Genomic DNA, 19,333 nt, shown 5'->3' on the forward strand with positions numbered 1-19,333 from the left:
GAAGAAAAATGTAACAATTTAAAACATTGGAAAAAGCAAAAAAAAAACTGTAAAAAAAACATTGAAAAAAAAAAGTAGTGAGGTAGGTAGTGAGGAAAGCAAACAAAGAACTGTGAGAGGGCACACACAGAAGAATCCTCTCATTATTCAATGTATTCCAACATGGTCTCACAGCAGTTTGTGAAATGGTCACGTCATTTTTAATCTATTGATTTGTGTACAAGAACATGTTTATCTTTTTTTTTCGTGGTGGTCAGCACGTAATGGGAAGCATCGATACGGACGTTGGGTTTAGGAAAAGCAACAACGTGAAAATGACATGTGACAAGCGGGAAATGATAGGTTAGGGTTAGCGGTCTCCTGGGTGAAAGTCCTGTGTTGTTTGACCCATTCTCCACCCCAACCAACCTCCTTTTCGGCATTTCATATTACTCTACTACTCGCTACCGTACTCGTGCTGTGATCACGAAAAATGCTTCCCATTGAAATACATTAGGTTAAATAACGTACTGGCCACCACGAAAATAATGAGAAAAACGTGTCCGTGTACACAAATCAATAGATTAAATAACGTGACCATTTCACAAACTGCCGTGAGACTGGGTTGCGTATTCTTCATCTCAACATGTCTTTTAAAAAATCTACATACCTAATGTATAGTATGTAAGGGTTAAGTGCCTACATGTGATTTTGGTCCAGAATCACCATGAGGAGATGAGGTTCGCAGAATCAGTGAGCTCTTTCAAATCACTTTTTAAAAGTTTTTAGAAGTTTTTATAGAATTTTTTTTTTGTTTACTTTTAAGCAATACTATGTAACTTTTAAACTTTTTATTTTACTGATTTTATGCTTTTTTATTTGCATATTTTAATTGTTAATAAATGTTTTTTTTGTTTTTGTTGTCTTCTCTCTTCTATATTTTGTGTTTTTTGTCGTCTTGTTGTTTTTATTTACCCACTTTTGTCTCTCTAATGTTTAGCTCTCTGTTGGTTTACTGACCTCTGGATATCCCACGTTAGGCCGGCGACAGACTGGCGGCGTGGCGTGAGCGTTTTTTCCCTATGCTCGGTGTAGTTGAGGTGGTGAACTGAAGTCAGACTGCAGGAAGTAAATATGGGAATAACGATTACTCTTACTTAATATTTTCTAGTATTGATGCCTCATGCACCTTTTTTCACTCCATATCATCCACGTTATCATGAAGATTAAATCCAGCAGTGTTATTTTTTTATTTTGTTATTTAACCCTAACCCTAACCCATTTATTCACCTTGTAAAATCCAACTGAAATCTTAAAAATAAAAATTTGTTCTTAATATTTAAATGGCGCTGTCTCGCCGTCAAATTGCTACAGAGCGCAGGAGGAGGAGACGGCCCGACTGCATGGAATACAGGATAGCATCAAATACCCTAGCATTAGATACAGTGCCTTGCAAAAGTATTCGGCCCCTTTGAACTTTTCGACCTTTTGCCACATTTCAGGCCTCAAACATAAAGATATAAAACTGTAATTTTTTGTGAAGAATCAACAACAAGTGGGACACAATCATGAAGTGGAACGAAATTTATTGGATATTTCAAACCTTTTTAAACAAATAAAAACTGAAATATTGGGCTGCAAAATTATTCAGCCCCTGTTATTACTTTGTAGCGCCACCTTTTGCTGCGATTACAGCTGTAAGTCGCTTGGGTATGTCTCTATCAGTTTTGCACATCGAGAGACTGACATTTTTGCCCATTCCTCCTTGCAAAACAGCCCCGAGCTCAGTGAGGTTGGATGGAGAGCGTTTGTGAACAGCAGTTTTCAGTTCTTTCCACAGATTTCGATTGGATTCAGGTCTGGACTTTGACTTGGCCATTCTAACACCTGGATATGTTTATTTGTGAACCATTCCATTGTAGATTTTGCTTTATGTTTTGGATCATTGTCTTGTTGGAAGACAAATCTCCGTCCCAGTCTCAGGTCTTTTGCAGACTCCATCAGGTTTTCTTCCAGAATGGTCCTGTATTTGGCTCCATCCATCTTCCCATCAATTTTAACCATCTTCCCTGTCCCTGCTGAAGAAAAGCAGGCCCAAACCATGATGCTGCCACCACCATGTTTGACAGTGGGGATGGTGTGTTCAGGGTGATGAGCTGTGTTGCTTTTACGCCAAACATAACGTTTTGCATTGTTGCCAAACAGTTCGATTTTGGTTTCATCTGACCACAGCACCTTCTTCCACATGTTTGGTGTGTCTCCCAGGTGGCTTTTGGCAAACTTTAAACGACACTTTTTATGGATATCTTTAAGAAATGGCTTTCTTCTTGCCACTCTTCCATAAAGGCCAGATTTGTGCAGTATACGACTGATTGTTGTCCTATGGACAGAGTCTCCCACCTCAGCTGTAGATCTCTGCAGTTCATCCAGAGGGATCATGGGCCTCTTGGCTGCATCTCTGATCAGTCTTCTCATTGTATGAGCTGAAAGTTTAGAGGGACGGCCGGGTCTTCGTAGATTTGTAGTGGTCTGATACTCCTTCCATTTCAATATCATTGCTTGCACAGTGCTCCTTGGGATGTTTAAAGCTTGGGAAATCTTTTGTATCCAAATCCGGCTTTAAACTTCTTCCACAACAGTATCTCCGGGACCTGCCTGGTGTGTTCCTTGTTCTTCATGATGCTCTGCGCTTTACGACGGCCCTCTGAGACTATCACAGAGCAGGTGCATTTATACCGGAGACTTGATTACACACAGCTGGATTCTATTTATCATCATTAGTCATTTAGGTCAACATTGGATCATTCAGAGATACTCACTGAACTTCTGGAGAGAGTTTGCTGCACTGAAAGTAAAGGGGCTGAATAATTTTGCACGCCACCTTTTTCAGTTTTTTATTTGTTAAAAAAGTTTGAAATAGCCAATGAATTTCGTTCCACTTCATAATTGGGACCCACTTGTTGTTGATTCTTCACAAAAAATTACAGTTTTATATCTATTTATGTTTGAGGCCTGAAATGTGGCAAAAGTCGAAACGTTCAAGGTGGCCGAATACTTTCGCAAGGCACTGTAACTGCAGAACACAGTGTAAATAACTAAATATGTGTCTTTAAAACTGTGCATAGATCATCTAATGTCAAAGTCTGGAAATACAGCCCTTTAGCGCTCGTGCAATGCGTTACCCTTAATGTCCTCGTTATCCGTCTAACTTTAATACTGTTGCGTGACAAAACCTTCATGAACAAAAGTGTGTTTGCCTATTAGACTTTCATCTTCAAATTGTATCTCGGGGTGGGGGATACCACTAGTTGATGCTGTGATTTTTGCAAGGTGTTAACAATCACAAATTGTTGTAAACATGAATACTGCGGTGACCCTGTGCGTAATGCTGCATGATGGCACTGCTGGCCCTGCAGGAGGACTAACCCCAATGGAAGAATCAGGAGAGAAAGAGACTTCAGGGACCACGACGATGACTGGCTAATATGCCGATTTAGATTTCCTAATATAGCTGTAATAATAATATAGCTGAGCTCTTGGATCTATGTACTGAACTGGGTCCAGTAGAGAGGGCAACGCACCGGAACCGTGCCATCCCGGTAGAGATATTATGAATCCCACTAAGGCCACGCCAAGACCCGCTCTTCAATAGCATTTATTGGCCAGGCGTCCATGCTTACACAAGGTAATGTAACCCCATTTGTACAGGTCCTATCCCCTGACCAATCGGCTCTCCTAACCTTAACCACTCAAGGTCAAATGCCTAACCCCAACCAGGTTCTCGCCACTCTGGGGGCAACCGGCTGTTTCCTGAGGTAAACGACAGACAGCCAAGTGTTTTATATAAATATTATAATCTTCAACTTTATAACTAAGGCTTGTTTGCATATAATATATAGTTCTGTTAAGTCTTACCATATATGTCTGGTATTTCGAAGCTGTCCCTGAGTACCGTAATGTCTGCCGTTTTGGACATATTAATATATGTAGTCTATAGATCAGGTTTACCTACACTGTAATCTGTGATTTATAAAGGGAACATTGCTTACAGATATGTGTACGCACGGTTTTATGAATCTGATTTTTTTTTGGCTTTTGGGCGTACATACACTTTTATTAAGGATCCTACGCACAGTTTTATAAATGACACCCCAGGAGTATAATCTTCACTCAGACATGTTTCTCAATTGTTGATTCTGATTTTCACATCATCTTGTCTGTCCATCAGTGATGTTGTGCCTCCATCTAGTGGCTAAAACAAAGAACAACATGTTTTCTCTCCTTTTGAATCACTTTCTGAGACCCAGTTCACTTAATAAAACAGGCTGACAACAGATGACAATAGGCGAGGGAGCTTTATTTGTGATGCACATTTGAGCATCAAGGCAATTAAAAAAACAGTTAAAATATAAAAACAGCTGAAATAGAATGAGACAGATATAAAATACAAGAATAAAAGTTACAGTGCAGTATAAGAAATAAGCAATTACTTAAAAAAGATCTTCAGCCTTGATTTAAAAGAACTGAGTTACAGCAGACCTGCAGTTTTCTGGGAGTTTGTTCCAGATATGTGGAGCATAAAAACTCAACACTGCTTCTTCAAGTTTAGTTCTGATTCTGGGAACAGAAAGCAGTCCTGTCCCACAAAATCTTGGAGGTCTGGATGGTTCGTAACGTAGCAGTGTAAAGACTTCAGAACTGGAGTGATGTGATCCACTTTCCTGGTCTTAGTGAGGACTCCAGCAGCAGTGTTCTGAATCAGCTGCAGCTGTCTGAGTGATTTTTTTAGGGAGACCTGTAAAGACTCCGTTACAGTAGTCAAGTCTACTGAAGATAAAAGCATGGACAACTTTTTCCAGATCCTGCTGAGACATAAGTCCTTTAACCCTTGATATATTCTTAAGGTGATAGTAGACTGACTTTGTAATTGTCTTTATGTGGCTGTTGAAATTCAGCTCTGAGTCCATGACTACACCAAGATTTCTGGCTTTGTTGTTTTTGACATTACCAATTGAAGCTGATAGTTAACATTAGAGATTCATCATCACACTCCTTAGTTGTTTGCTTTAGCTTCGGATTAATTTCAGCTTTCCGGAAACATGTGATCCACCTCACGGAGAAGACTGTCTAGATGTGAGCAGGCTTCAGGTCCCTTTCTCTGCACCATGTCGATCACAGCTTGTGCATTATAGTCTCTGGTTTTTGTTCTGACTGACTGCCTTTCCTCATCATTTATAACACCTTGCTGAAGGAGTTTATCCAGGAGCTGGTTCGGATCAGCATTAGACACTCTTTTCACAAACTCTGCCTGATCTTTGGACAGATTTTTCTTTGGTTGCTCGCAGTCCTCTGCTGAGACGCTGTCCTCTGCTGAGACGCTGTCCTCTGATGGGTCACTGTCCTTTGTTGGGACATTCTTCTGTTGAATTGCTCCACTTGGCCCTAGAAGGTAACCAGGGAAAAGACTTAGGTCAGTTTGTGCTTGTACTTTTATACAGTATTTCTCAAAGAGTGGGCCAAACTTGTAATGTATGTATATATGTAAATGCAAGCCAACAGTTTTGCAACACTGCCTCCAAATAATAATCACAAATTTTCAGCGTGACATTTGAAGGAACTGCAGAAGGATTAATGTTTACACTTATAAGCAGCACTATTCTTCCCACTAAGATGGCAACAGAGACAATGAGTGAATCAGTGGATTGTAAAAACTGACATTAAATTTCCATGTAATATACTGTTGAAGTAGGAGGCATATTGTTTTGGGTATATTTTAGCAGTTAGGTGATCTGCGAGTTTTTTTTATTGGGAAAGTGGTACTTGGTCTGAAACCTTTTTATTTTATACCTTATGTTTTTCTGATGGTGCCCCATAGTTTTTGTATTAATCTGTTGATATACCGTTAGTTCTCTGTTTACCTAGATGGAGACCGATTTACCCTATAACCTGAACATTTCTAGAAAGAGTCAATGATCACGAGTAGACAGGGTATTGATCTGCTAGGTTTGGACACAAAAAGTAATATATCATCTGCATAAAGCATATTTGTGCACTAAACCTCCTACCATAACACCTGGGAAGTTCAGTGTTTCCTCTATGTTGATTTGACCGTGGCGGCCCCCCCACAGCAACATTTCTGCCCCCCACGCAGGGTGCGAACTACGGGGAGCTAGGGGGAGCTCAGCTCCCCTTAATAAGACATGGGCTCCCCTGAAAACGTGATTTGTGAAATTTTGGGGGGTCTCTAAAAATATTGACAATGTGTCATTTTGATGTGCAATTTAAGTTTTGTGTAATGTGATCATCGTGGATTATTATGTGTAAAACTGCAAAAATATCATTCATGCATGTCGGCGATTTGAACCTAATTCACTTCAATAAAGATAAGTATACTATAGTATACATACTATATACTATACTATACATGCTATTCTTGTTATGAGCATCAAGGCGTGGCGGCGCTGTGGTGCAAATTCAACTCATGTTTAGTACACGTTAAAAAAAATATAAACGTTGGAGGCCATTAATCGGCACGCAAAGTCCTTAAAATCCATTCTGCAGTAAGCATCATATAGCCATGGCAAAAAGAAAACAAGGCAGTTTAATTAATTTTGGTTTTACATGACGTTAGCACGACTAATTCCCCTGCTGCAAGCCTGTTAGCACGCCTCCCACCGGGGTGACAACGCAAGAAGAAGCTGAAGAAATAATGTCCTCTCTGGCTGAAGATGATCCTAACCCTCTCGCTCCTCTCTCCCGTTAAATTGGAACAGCCAGCAGCAGAGAGCCTGGAAGAGCCGATATTCATGGCTGTTTGTTAAGGATGGAAGCTTGGGGTGCGTCGCTAAGGTCTAATTGAACGGAGGAGTTCTGGTATTCTTCGGTAGCCTGAGTAACTTTAACCGTTGTTCATGTGAAATCTCAAAAACAGCCTGATGCTTTGTTTATAGACTATTTGTGGCTGGCTGTTTGCTATTTGACCTATCTACTCCTGTTGATAACGTATAATAGGGTAAATCCTGTAGTGCATATACTTGTAGCTGTTATGTATGTTTGTAAGTCATTGTAAGTCGCAAGCGCACAATCAGCGTATCAGTCTATAGGTCTTGTATCAGTCTATAGGTCTTGTATCAGTCTATAGGTCTTGTATTAGTCTATAGGTCTTGTATTAGTCTATAGGTCTTGTATCAGTCTATAGGTCTTGTATTAGTCTATAGGTCCTGTATCAGTCTATAGGTCCTGTATCAGTCTATAGGTCCTGTATTAGTCTATAGGTCTTGTATTAGTCTATAGGTCTTGTATTAGTCTATAGGTCTTGTATTAGTCTATAGGTCCTGTATTAGTCTATAGGTCTTGTATTAGTCTATAGGTCTTGTATTAGTCTATAGGTCTTGTATCAGTCTATAGGTCCTGTATCAGTCTATAGGTCTTGTATCAGTCTATAGGTCCTGTATTAGTCTATAGGTCTTGTATTAGTCTATAGGTCTTGTATCAGTCTATAGGTCTTGTATTAGTCTATAGGTCCTGTATCAGTCTATAGGTCTTGTATCAGTCTATAGGTCCTGTATTAGTCTATAGGTCTTGTATTAGTCTATAGGTCTTGTATTAGTCTATAGGTCCTGTATTAGTCTATAGGTCTTGTATCAGTCTATAGGTCTTGTATTAGTCTATAGGTCCTGCATTAGTCTATAGGTCCTGTATCAGTCTATAGGTCCTGCATTAGTCTATAGGTCTTGTATCAGTCTATAGGTCTTGTATTAGTCTATAGGTCTTGTATTAGTCTATAGGTCTTGTATTAGTCTATAGGTCTTGTATCAGTCTATAGGTCCTGCATTAGTCTATAGGTCTTGTATTAGTCTATAGGTCTTGTATTAGTCTATAGGTCTTGTATTAGTCTATAGGTCTTGTATCAGTCTATAGGTCCTGCATTAGTCTATAGGTCTTGTATTAGTCTATAGGTCCTGTATCAGTCTATAGGTCCTGTATTAGTCTATAGGTCTTGTATTAGTCTATAGGTCTTGTATCAGTCTATAGGTCCTGTATCAGTCTATAGGTCCTGTATTAGTCTATAGGTCTTGTATCAGTCTATAGGTCCTGTATTAGTCTATAGGTCTTGTATTAGTCTATAGGTCTTGTATCAGTATCAGTCTATAGGTCTTGTATTAGTCTATAGGTCCTGTATCAGTCTATAGGTCTTGTATCAGTCTATAGGTCCTGTATTAGTCTATAGGTCTTGTATTAGTCTATAGGTCTTGTATTAGTCTATAGGTCCTGTATTAGTCTATAGGTCTTGTATCAGTCTATAGGTCTTGTATTAGTCTATAGGTCCTGCATTAGTCTATAGGTCCTGTATCAGTCTATAGGTCCTGCATTAGTCTATAGGTCTTGTATCAGTCTATAGGTCCTGCATTAGTCTATAGGTCTTGTATTAGTCTATAGGTCTTGTATTAGTCTATAGGTCTTGTATCAGTCTATAGGTCCTGCATTAGTCTATAGGTCTTGTATTAGTCTATAGGTCTTGTATTAGTCTATAGGTCTTGTATTAGTCTATAGGTCTTGTATCAGTCTATAGGTCCTGCATTAGTCTATAGGTCTTGTATTAGTCTATAGGTCCTGTATCAGTCTATAGGTCCTGCATTAGTCTATAGGTCTTGTATTAGTCTATAGGTCTTGTATCAGTCTATAGGTCCTGTATCAGTCTATAGGTCCTGCATTAGTCTATAGGTCTTGTATCAGTCTATAGGTCTTGCAAATTTAAATTAAGTTAACTGGTGATTTTCGTTGTTTGTGTTCTTCACCTGCGAGCTAAATTGCACGTGGCTGTTGATTCGATATAATAGCGATTGCTCACATTTGTATTGTAGGTGCCTTATTTACATGCTGAAGAAGTGACACTGCATTAAGATAATGTAATTAATAGTGGGGTTATTGGCATTAAGATAATGTAATTAATAGTGGGTTTATTGGTATTTGCTACAGAATGCTTAGCCTATATGTCGAGATCAAAGTTGGCCTATATAGTAACTCAAAAAATACAGTTCAATCACAACTGAAAATATGCCTCATTGTGTGTGAATAGAGGTGAATAAATATATTAGTTTGTGTTGCAGCGAAATGTCTGTATAATCGGCGGGGTGGGCACTGCGGGCAGTTGGACTCAAATGACCAATCTGATTGGTGGAGAGCTAATTCTTTGATAACTTTTTGTCAGGTCGGTCTGGAAATGCTAGATACAAAGTTTCGTGCAGATCGGTCGCACGGTCTAGGACGAGTTAGAAAAAGTAGATTTACAATAAATCGCGATTTTTCGTGCATAAAAGTCTAGGCAGAAATGGGCGTGGCCTATATCAGGAGATTCAGCTGAATTCAGGGAACGCGTGGATATGTGTATTTTCAATGTGCGATTTACAGTTTGGGAGTTATAGGGTCAAATGTGTATTTCTTCTATAGCGCCACCTAGTGGTGCAATTTATTTTGTCCGAGGTCCTTGCAGGGATCTGGACCATTTTCTGCCGGCTCTGTGTGTCCGGGACCTACAGTACATAGGGACTACAGATTAATTTAGAATTCTTGCTAATGTTTACATATTGTATTTTATACTGATGTGCATTACTGAGCTCTGTCCCTATAAAATAAATAAATAACATCACAAATCTCATCAACTCACCTTTTTCTTCCTGCCGTTTCTTTTTCAGTTTCTCCACAAAGGGGCGCAATCGCTTCTGGACTGCAGCGTCCTTCCTTGGTATCTTCTTCATTATTGTATTAATTCTAGAGATGGACCCTTCTGTCCCGTAGTGCTCAACGATTAAATTAGGGATTTCTTCTCTGGCCTTGGCCTTCTTCACTCCTTGAGGGATTTTGTCCAGATAGAACAGCATCTTCCTGAATTGTCCCTCAGTCAGCTCCTCCAGGATGGAGCTCAGGGCTCTTTTCCACCTTTTCTCTGAAATCTTCCATGACATCTGCAACACAGAGAGAGAGGAGTCATTCTACATAACACCCTCCCATGAAATTATGAGATAAATGAGAAATGTTCCAACATTTAAAAACAAATAGTAGATTTACCATGTGTCTTCATGTATAGTTCTTTAGGATGTATAATGTACAGTACAGGAAGTGATGGAAAAAACAGATTTTTTCAGAATAGGGATAATTGTTAAATGGTAACACCAGTGACATGACACCAGGGGACAGACATTTTCTTAAAGGAGTGATAGAATGCAAAACCGATTTTACCCTGTCATAGTTGAATAACGACAGTTCGGTGGGTATAGGACATACATAGAAGCTCAAAGTCCCACTGACACCCCTTTACTATGAAAATCTCATATTTTGAAACTGCCGCTGAAAATGGGCGAATCCCAACAAAGCTGGAAGTTGACGTCAACCTCCCAAAAAAAGGGAACCTTTGTCAGCCCATGGGTGTATTAAGAGAACGGTCACGCCCCAACATTTACATAGGCTACACAACTGACCTGAGATCAGGTAGTCTTCCGAATCTAGGTCGCGCAGATCTCTGCTATTCCATTACAAAATTCACTTCTGAAACTTTTTTATGCGAGAAATCAACTATGTAAAGCTCAAATATGGGCCGTTTTACGAAAATGGATTGCTAATTGCAAATTTTGTCCGACCTGCCTTCCTTCACACACCCCGGCCTGCTCTGAGGAACTTGGAGCTCCGTCACGACTGGCAGCCTACAGCACTTCATACCCGCGCAAAGTCACTGTCTCTTGGGCTAAAGGACAACCAAATGCCCCTGCTCTGACAGAGCTCCAGGGCCTGAAACTCCCCTCTTCCTGCTAGCTAAATGCCCGGTGTGTGTGAGTAAGAGCACGGTCAACGAGCTTGTTACACCAGCAATCTGTTACGCCAGCAATCTGTTACCACAGGTTCCAGTTAATCTTTTAATGTGTGTAATTATAATGTGTTGAGTTATTTAAACAAACGATTGGGGAAATAAACGCCGCTTGTCCTTGAGTCTCATTGATAGAGCCTGTGGCTGGATGGAGCTATAGCTAGCCTCCTCTTAGAATTCCTCTGAAATTCACAAATATTCATTAACTTGAAATCAGACACCGTCGTTAGCTGTATAAGACATTTAATGCGAGTATATTTAAAGTTTGAATTTCATCACGCCACTTATACATCTACCTTTAAATGTCTTATACAGCTAACGACGGTGTCCGATTTCAAGTTAATGAATATTTGTGAATTTCAGAGGAATTCTAAGAGGAGGCTAGCTAGCTCTCATTGATAGAGCTCCATCCAGCAGCAGGCTCTATCAATGAGACTCAAGGACAAGCGGTGTTTATTTCCCCAATCGTTTGTTTAAATAACTCAACACATTATAATTACACACATTAAAAGATTAACTGGAACCTGTGGTAACAGATTGCTGGCGTAACAGATTGCTGAAGCTTCGCTCACACACACAAGGAGCATTTAGCTAGCAGGAAGAGGGGAGTTTCAGGCCCTGGAGCTCTGTCAGGGCAGGGGCATTTGGTTGTCCATTAGCACAAAAAAACAGTGACTTTGCGCGGGTATGGAGCGCTGTGGGCTGCCAGACGTAACGGAGCTCCATCTACCTCAGAGCAGGCCGGGGTCTGTGAAGGAAGGCAGGTCGGGCGGCGAGGCAGCAACACAGGCAGCACCAGCCGCTGAACTCCGACACACAGTCTTACCAAATTTGCAATAAGCCATCAATTTTCATAAAACGGCCCATATTTGAGCTTTATATAGTTGATTTCTCGCTAAAAAAAGTGTCAGAAGTGAATTTAATAACGTAATAGCCCGACAAACAATGTATAGCTTTGCAAAGAGACCTGCTGTCGAGTCTCCCATGTGTTTCTATGTAGTTTGCTCAAACCAATCAGCGCGTAGCTCATTCTGAATATTCATGAGCATACCATATTTGGAAGAAAAGCTCTTGTTCCAAATAGAGCCATATTCACAGGGTAGTTAAGGGCCTAATAAAATATCATTCTGGTAATTTTCAGCCCAACCAATGTTACATACCCTATTAGGAGACCTCAAGGAACAGTGTAAAATACCCTATATAATCATTCTATCACCCGTTTAATATAATTTATAATATTTAGTTGGTCTTCTCCGTGAACCATCACCATATCGTGGTGGAGAGGTTTGTGTGTCTCTGTGAACCTGAGGGCTGTGTTGTCTGGAGCTTTGTGCTCCTGGTAGGGTCTCCCAAGGCAAAGTGGTCTCAGGTGAGGGGCCAGACAAAGAATGGTTCAAAAACCCCAATGGAAAAACAAGGTAGAAATGGAGTGACCCTGCCCGGAGGAAGCCCGGGGCCCCCGTCTGGAGCCAGGCCCAGACGGGCGGGGCGCCGTCGGCGCCGGTTGGCGAGGTTTGCCCGCGAGGCCCCCGGCCGGGCACAGCCGAACAAGCTACGTGGCTCCCATCTCTCCAGCCCATGGGCCCACCACCTGTGGGAGGAACCGCTGGGGTGCGTGCTGCCCACATGGGTGGCAGTGAAGGTCAGGGGGCCTCGAGCCGGACCCGGGCAGCAGACGCGCTGGCTCGGGGACGTGGAACGTCACCTCTCTGTGGGGAAGGAGCGGGTGGTGCGGGAGGTGGAGCGCGTACCGGTTGGATCTGGTGGGGCTTACCTCTCACGCACAGTCCGGTTCTGGGAACTGTACTCCTGGATAGGGGTTGGACTCTTTTCTTCTCGGAGTTGCTCAGGGTGTGCGGCGCCGGGCGGGGTGTCGGGGGATACTAACAAGCCCCGGCTGAGCCGCCCTTCGTTAGGTTTACCCGGTGGAACGAGAGGTCGCCTCCCTCGCCCCTGCGGGTTGTTGGGGAAAACTCTGACTGTTGTTTGTGCATATGCACCAAACAGGAGTTCGGAGTATTCGGCCTTCTTGGAGACCGGTGGAGTCCTGCGCATGGGGCGCCAGTGGGGGACTCCATTGTTCTGCTGGGGGACTTCAACGCACACGTGGGCAATGATGGAGACACCTGAGAGGCGTTTGGGAGGAACGGCCTCCCTGATCTAAACCAGAGTGGTTGTTTGTTGTTGGACTTCTGTGCTAGTCATGGATTGTCTATACGAACACCATGTTCGCATATAGGGATGCTCATAAGTGTACCTGGTACCAGAGCACCCTAGGCCAAAGGTCAATGATCGATTTTATAATCATTTCATCTGATCTGAGGCCGTATGTTTTGGACACTCGGGTGAAGAGAGGGGCAGAGCTGTCAACCGGTCACCATCTGGTGGTGAGTTGGGTCAGGGGTGGGGAAGACTTTGGACAGACCTGGTAAGCCCAAACGTGTAGTGCGGGTAAAGTGGGAACGTCTGGAGGAGGCCCCTGTCCAACGGACTTTCAACTCGCACCTCCGGGCGGACTTTTCGTGCATCCCTGTGGAGGCTGGGGGCATTGAACCAGAGTGGACAATGTTCAAAGTTTCCATTGCTGAAGCTGCGGCGAGGAGCTGTGGTCTTAGGGTCTTAGGTGCCTCAAGGGCGGTACCCCCACCAACACCGTGGTGGACACCGGTGGTCAGGGAAGCCGTCCGACTGAAGAAGGAGTCTTTCCGGGATATGTTATCCCAGAGGGACTCCGGAGGCAGTTGCAGGGTACCGAAGGGCCCGAAGGGCTGCAGCCTCTGCCGTGAAAGAGGCAAAGCAGCGGGTGTGGGAGAAGTTTGGAGAAGACATGGAGAAGGACTTTCGGTCGGCACCAAAGGGCTTCTGGAAAACTGTTCGCCACCTCAGGAGGGGAAAAGGGAACCATCCAAGCTGTGTACAGTAAGGATGGGACACTGTTGACCTCAACTGAGGAGGTAATAGGGCGGTGGAAGGAGCATTTTGAGGAACTCCTGAATCCGACTAATACGCCCTCTATGTTAGAGGCAGAGCTGGAGGATGACGGGGATTGGCGTCGATTTCCGGGCGGGAAGTCACTGATGTAGTCAAACAACTCCACAGTGGCAAAGCCCCGGGGGATTGATGAGATCCGTCCAGAAATGCTCAAGGCTCTGGGTGTGGAGGGGCTGTCCTGGTTGACACGTCTCTTCAACATTGCGTGGAAGTCTGGAACAGTGCCAAAGGAGTGGCGAACTGGGGTGGTGGTTCCCCTTTTTAAAAGGGGGACCAGAGGGTGTGTGCCAATTACAGGGGTATCACACTTCTCAGCCTCCCTGGTAAAGTCTACTCCAAGGTGCTGGAAAGGAGGGTTCGGCCCGATAGTCGAACCTCAGGTTGAGGAGGAACAATGCGGATTCCGTCCTGGTCGGTGGAACAACGGACCAGCTCTTCACTCTCGCAAGGATCCTAGAGGGGGCCTGGGAGTATGCCCAACCGGTCTACATGTGTTTTGTGGATTTGGAGAAGGTATGACCGGGTCCCCGGAGAATACTGTGGGAGGTGCTGCGGGAGTATGGGGTGAGGGGTCTCTACTCAGGGCCATCCAATCTCTAATCGACCAAAGTGATAGCTGTGTCCGGGTTCTCCGCTGTAAATCGGACTTCGTTTCAGGTGAGGGTTGGCCTCCGCCAGGGCACTGCGCTTTGTCACCAATCCTGTTTGTAATATTTATGGACAGGATATCGAGGCGTAGTCGGGGGTGGGAGGGGGTTGCAGTTCGGTGGGCTGGGGATCTCATCGCTGCTTTTTGCAGATGATGTGGTCCTGATGGCATCATCGGCCTCCGACCTTCAGCACTCACTGGATCGGTTCGCAGCCGAGTGTGAAGCGGTTGGGATGAGGATCAGCACCTCTAAATCGGAGGCCATGGTTCTCAGCAGGAAAACCGATGGAATGCCTTCTCCAGGTAGGGAATGAGTCCTTACCCCAAGTGAAGGAGTTCAAGTACCTTGGGGTTTTGTTCGCGAGTGAGGGGACAATGGAGCCGGGAGATTGGTCGGAGAATCGGCGCGCGGGTGGGGTATTACATTCCATCTATCGCACCGTTGTGACGAAAAGAGAGCTGAGCCAGAAGGCAAAGCTCTGAATCTACCGGTCAGTTTCGTTCCTACCCTCACCTATGGTCATGAAGGCTGGGTCATGACCGGAAGAAGCAGATCCAGGGTGCAAGCGGCTGAAATGGGTTTCCTCAGGAGGGTGGCTGGCGTCTCCCTTAGAGATAGGGTGAGAAGCTCAGTTGCGTCAGTGAGCTCGGAGGAACCTGCTCGCTGCGTCCGAAAGGAGCCAGTTGAGGTGGTTCGGGCATCTGGTGAGGATGCCCCTGGGCGCCTCCCCTAAGGAGGTGTTCCAGGCACGTCCAGCTGGGAGGAGGCCTGGGAGGAACCCAGGACTAGGTGGAGGGATTATATCTCCAACCTGGCCTGGGAACGCCTCGGGATCCCCCAGTCGGAGCTGGTTAATGTTGCTCGGGAAAGGGAAGTTTGGGGTCCCCTGCTGGAGCTGCTCCCCCCGCGACCCGACACCGGATAAGCGGACGAAGATGGATGGATGGATGGATGGATGGAATATTTAGTTGGTATTTTATAGTTGGTTATCCACTTCATAAATGTTATATTGGTGTAAACATTATTGCATTTGAAATGGGAGAGAAACATGTTTTTTTTAACTGATATGTAATAACTCAAAACATGCTCCTAAACCTCCTTACATGACTGTAGGGACAAGCAATTTCCTTGTATTTTATATAATTGATTAAAAATAAATATTGTCCAATTCATGGTTCAAATATGTATAACTATTCAAGAACATGCTACATTATTGAAATATCAAAAATTAAATGTGACTAAAAGTATGATTTGCTTTCTTAAAAACCTGGGACAGAAATGGGCGTCAAGTTAAGAATTTACAATTGCTGCCACTAGGGGTGCATCCAGATTTCTAGGCTATAACTCAGAGGGAAATGAAGAAAAAATGTTAAAACCCTGACGGGGTCGGTTGATCGTTGATGATAATAAAACTAGAAAAGGTCCCCATCTGAAATTCCAGAAATGACCGTTTTAATGACTGCAGCTAGAGCTATTAAAAGGAGCTGGAAGATGGATTCAAAAGCCGTCTTGGTTCATCTTTCCACTGTTCCAACAATCACCACTCTGGTTTGGTTGAAATAAACCCTTAATTCACCCATTTACATGTGGAAATATGCTGGCTCTATACACGCTAAAAGTCCTGATTATTTACATGGAGTCTGGTGGAGATATGCTGGCTCTATACACGCTAAAAGTCCTGATTATTTACATGGAGTCTGGTGGAGATATGCTGGCTCTATACACGCTAAAAGTCCTGATTATTTACATGGAGTCTGGTGGAGATATGCTGGCTCTATACACACTAAAAGTCCTGATTATTTACATGGAGTCTGGTGGAGATATGCTGACTCTATAAACGCTAAAAGTCCTGATTATTTACATGGAGTCTGGTGGAGATATGCTGACTCTATAAACGCTAAAAGTCCTGATTATTTACATGGAGTCTGGTGGAGATATGCTGGCTCTATACACGCTAAAAGTCCTGATTATTTACATGGAGTCTGGTGGAGATATGCTGGCTCTATACACGCTAAAAGTCCTGATTATTTACATGGAGTCTGGTGGAGATATACTGGCTCTATACACGCTAAAAGTCCTGATTATTTACATGGAGTCTGGTGGAGATATGCTGGCTCTATACACGCTAAAAGTCCTGATTATTTACATGGAGTCTGGTGGAGATATGCTGGCTCTATACACACTAAAAGTCCTGATTATTTACATGGAGTCTGGTGGAGATATGCTGGCTCTATACACACTTAAAGTCCTGATTATTTACATAGCGGTATGGATGATGGAGACAAGCCAGACAAATCTCATCTTTTAATGTCTTTGTTCATCATCTGTGATGTAAAAACATCAGATTTCCACACAAATAAAAAGAGAAATAAAGTTTATTTTGTGTCCTACCTCGAGAATAGTCGGGAGAAGTTAAGTCCTGGCTGAGCTCTAAACTGGCGGTAAGGATTTAACCAACACTTTGGCGCATCCTGACCGAGCATCCTACAGGTTCAGCATTCTTGCGGTATGCTCGTTGATATGTGCCTGCCTGCCTGCCTGCATTTAGTTGCATAGGCTACTGGAAATATGTCTACTGGCTCCTGGAAATATGTCACATAACATTTGATGAAAGTGATGCTTTTGAAAACGTGATAGTTCTGACAATAATTGAAAGATTTTTGAAATGGCATGTCTATTTGGTCTCGGCGGAGATGAGATGAGAACAATCGGAACAATACAATACAATGTGTAAAGTGATGACTGATTAACAACAATGTAAATGCTAAATGCCCTAATACCTGTTGATACTACAACAATGTAAAATATATGCTCTTAAGCTTGCTAACTTGGTTTATTTTTCAAAAGAAATTCCGGGCAGAGACTACCCCCGCACCAGGGAGAGCCGAAAGTTACAGGGAGGCTACAGCAGGCACGTAACTGAACTGTAGGCTACCGTTCACGTTGCATCTGCTGTAACGAATACCTTCCGCCAGGGGCGGATCTACCGGGGTGGCATAGGGTGGCAAATGCCATGAAAAGAAAGCCTTGCCACGAATTACAGTAAAAGTTATGGCCAATTTGACAATTTACGAGCGTGCGTCTCCAATGTCCGACTACAGTGAATGCAGCACTTGATGACGCTAGAGCGAAGGAGCCAGGAGTCGCGATGAATGGAGACAAGGAGGAATTCAGGTCAAAACGGATTAACATCTATCAAGAAATGAAATTATAACGAAGCACAGTGCTAGCATAGTTGCGATGCTGATTTTGAGATGATAAAAATCTGGTTGAAGAACGTTATTTCGCCAACTATACAATGTTACTAAGGGTCTGACGTTTGTTCTGTGTAAAGTATGATACAAAAGCTAATATTGATTCAACGTCTGTCAAGGAAAACATTGTTACTTTGAATCTTACAGAAATGAAGGGCGGTGAAGATGTGGAGGGAGAGCATCACCAAGAGGAGGAGGGAGAAAGAGAAGAGGTGGAGGGAGAGCATCACCAAGAGGAGGAGGGAGAAAGCGAGAGACAAGAGAACGTGGAGGGCTCAGACAGTGAAAGGGAAAGCAGAGTGCCTGGGCCATCACCAACCATCTCCAGTCAGCTGGTCCACACGGTATGGAAACTGTTGATGCATAGTATACTAAGTTAGATATGAATAAGAACAACAAATGACAAAGCTTAAATATGAATAATTAGGGAAAGTTGTCAGTGTGAAAGTGTGATGAGATGGGGAGATGAGTTTTTATATTTTGTGTAGAACGTATTTTAGATCTATTGCTCAGATTAAATATAAAAAATAAAAAAATATATATAAATAAAACAAAAAATAAAGAAATGAACCTAAAAATACTCTCCCAGGCTAAACTGCTAGTGTGTGTTAACCCAGTCTGATGGTTAGAACTTATCAATGACAGTTCCTAATCTTATACAAATGCTGCCTGCATCGCTGCCTCTTTTAAATGTACTTTAAGTATTAAAAGTACTTGCATAACGATAAATTGTTATTTCCAAATGATCATATAGGCCTATCTCTAAACCTTTATAGATATATAGGTATATTTTTCATCTAGGCTATACTGTGTATATGAAAAACAAACAAAGAACTAAACTGTGGTCTGTCCTCCATGTAATAACCCCCCCCTCTCTTTACGGAGTTGAGACTTTGAGACCAACATTCAGGAAATGACCACCAGGCTGTAAACCATCAGTAAATCCTCCGAGCAGCGGAGCTCTCATCTCCGCCAGTAGTTCAGCACATTTAAGACTAACATAAGGAGCCTATTTTATTTAGTCCTCGTTGCTTTGGGGTCAACCTGTGTGATCCAGACTCAGGTCCCTGATGTGAAAGCCCCTTACTGTTTTATATTCCATCATATTGTTGAAATATATTGAATATCATCTGTGTTTTCCTTCTCATAGGATAAATAAAGGTATTCCCACCATAAATTGGTGCATAAAAGTGTATCAGAAAGCAGAATGTTAGTCTTTGATGCTCAAAATAACCCTGGGGGAGGACACCCAGACCCCCCAACTTTGATATAAATAAAATAAGTGGTACAGTATACCCACTATAATACATTAGACTACACCACTGACTCAGACATATGTCTCTCAATTGTTGATTCTGATTTTCACATCATCTCATCTGTCCATCAGTGATGTTGTGCCTCCATCTAGTGGCTAAAACAAAGAACAACATGTTTTTCTCTCCTTTTGAATCACTTTCTGAGACCCAGTTCACTTAATAAAACAGGCTGACAACAGATGACAATAGGCGAGGGAGCTTTATTTGTGAAGTACATTTGAACATCAAGGCAATTATATATTTACATGGAGTATATATATATATATATATATATATATATAT

General features: G+C 42.8%; 1 protein-coding gene across 1 annotated transcript; it reads right to left on the reverse strand.

The window, feature by feature from the left end:
• Positions 1 to 4,957: 4,957 nt before the first annotated feature.
• LOC120543692 lies at positions 4,958 to 16,902 on the reverse strand. The gene is made up of 3 exons (XM_039776847.1): positions 16,873 to 16,902; positions 9,647 to 9,944; positions 4,958 to 5,421 (listed from the first exon to the last, which is right to left on the reverse strand). The coding sequence occupies exons 2-3, from the start codon at positions 9,942 to 9,944 to the stop codon at positions 5,063 to 5,065; spliced, it is 657 nt and encodes a 218-aa protein (XP_039632781.1). The 5' UTR covers positions 16,873 to 16,902; the 3' UTR covers positions 4,958 to 5,062.
• Between the last annotated feature and the right edge of the window lie 2,431 nt (positions 16,903 to 19,333).

This window comes from Perca fluviatilis, chromosome 16, assembly GCF_010015445.1.
Source record: "Perca fluviatilis chromosome 16, GENO_Pfluv_1.0, whole genome shotgun sequence".
Lineage (NCBI taxonomy): Eukaryota > Metazoa > Chordata > Actinopteri > Perciformes > Percidae > Perca > Perca fluviatilis.

What these genes read in the sequence shown, in the direction of transcription:
- LOC120543692 (XM_039776847.1), bottom strand. Translation starts at nt 9,944, where the DNA reads ATGTCATGGAAGATTTCAGAGAAAAGGTGGAAAAGAGCCCTGAGCTCC. An exon ending in GAAACGGCAGGAAGAAAAAG is followed by an intron (nt 5,422 to 9,646) that starts GTGAGTTGATGA and finishes GTTACCTTCTAG; the next exon opens with GGCCAAGTGGAGCAATTCAA.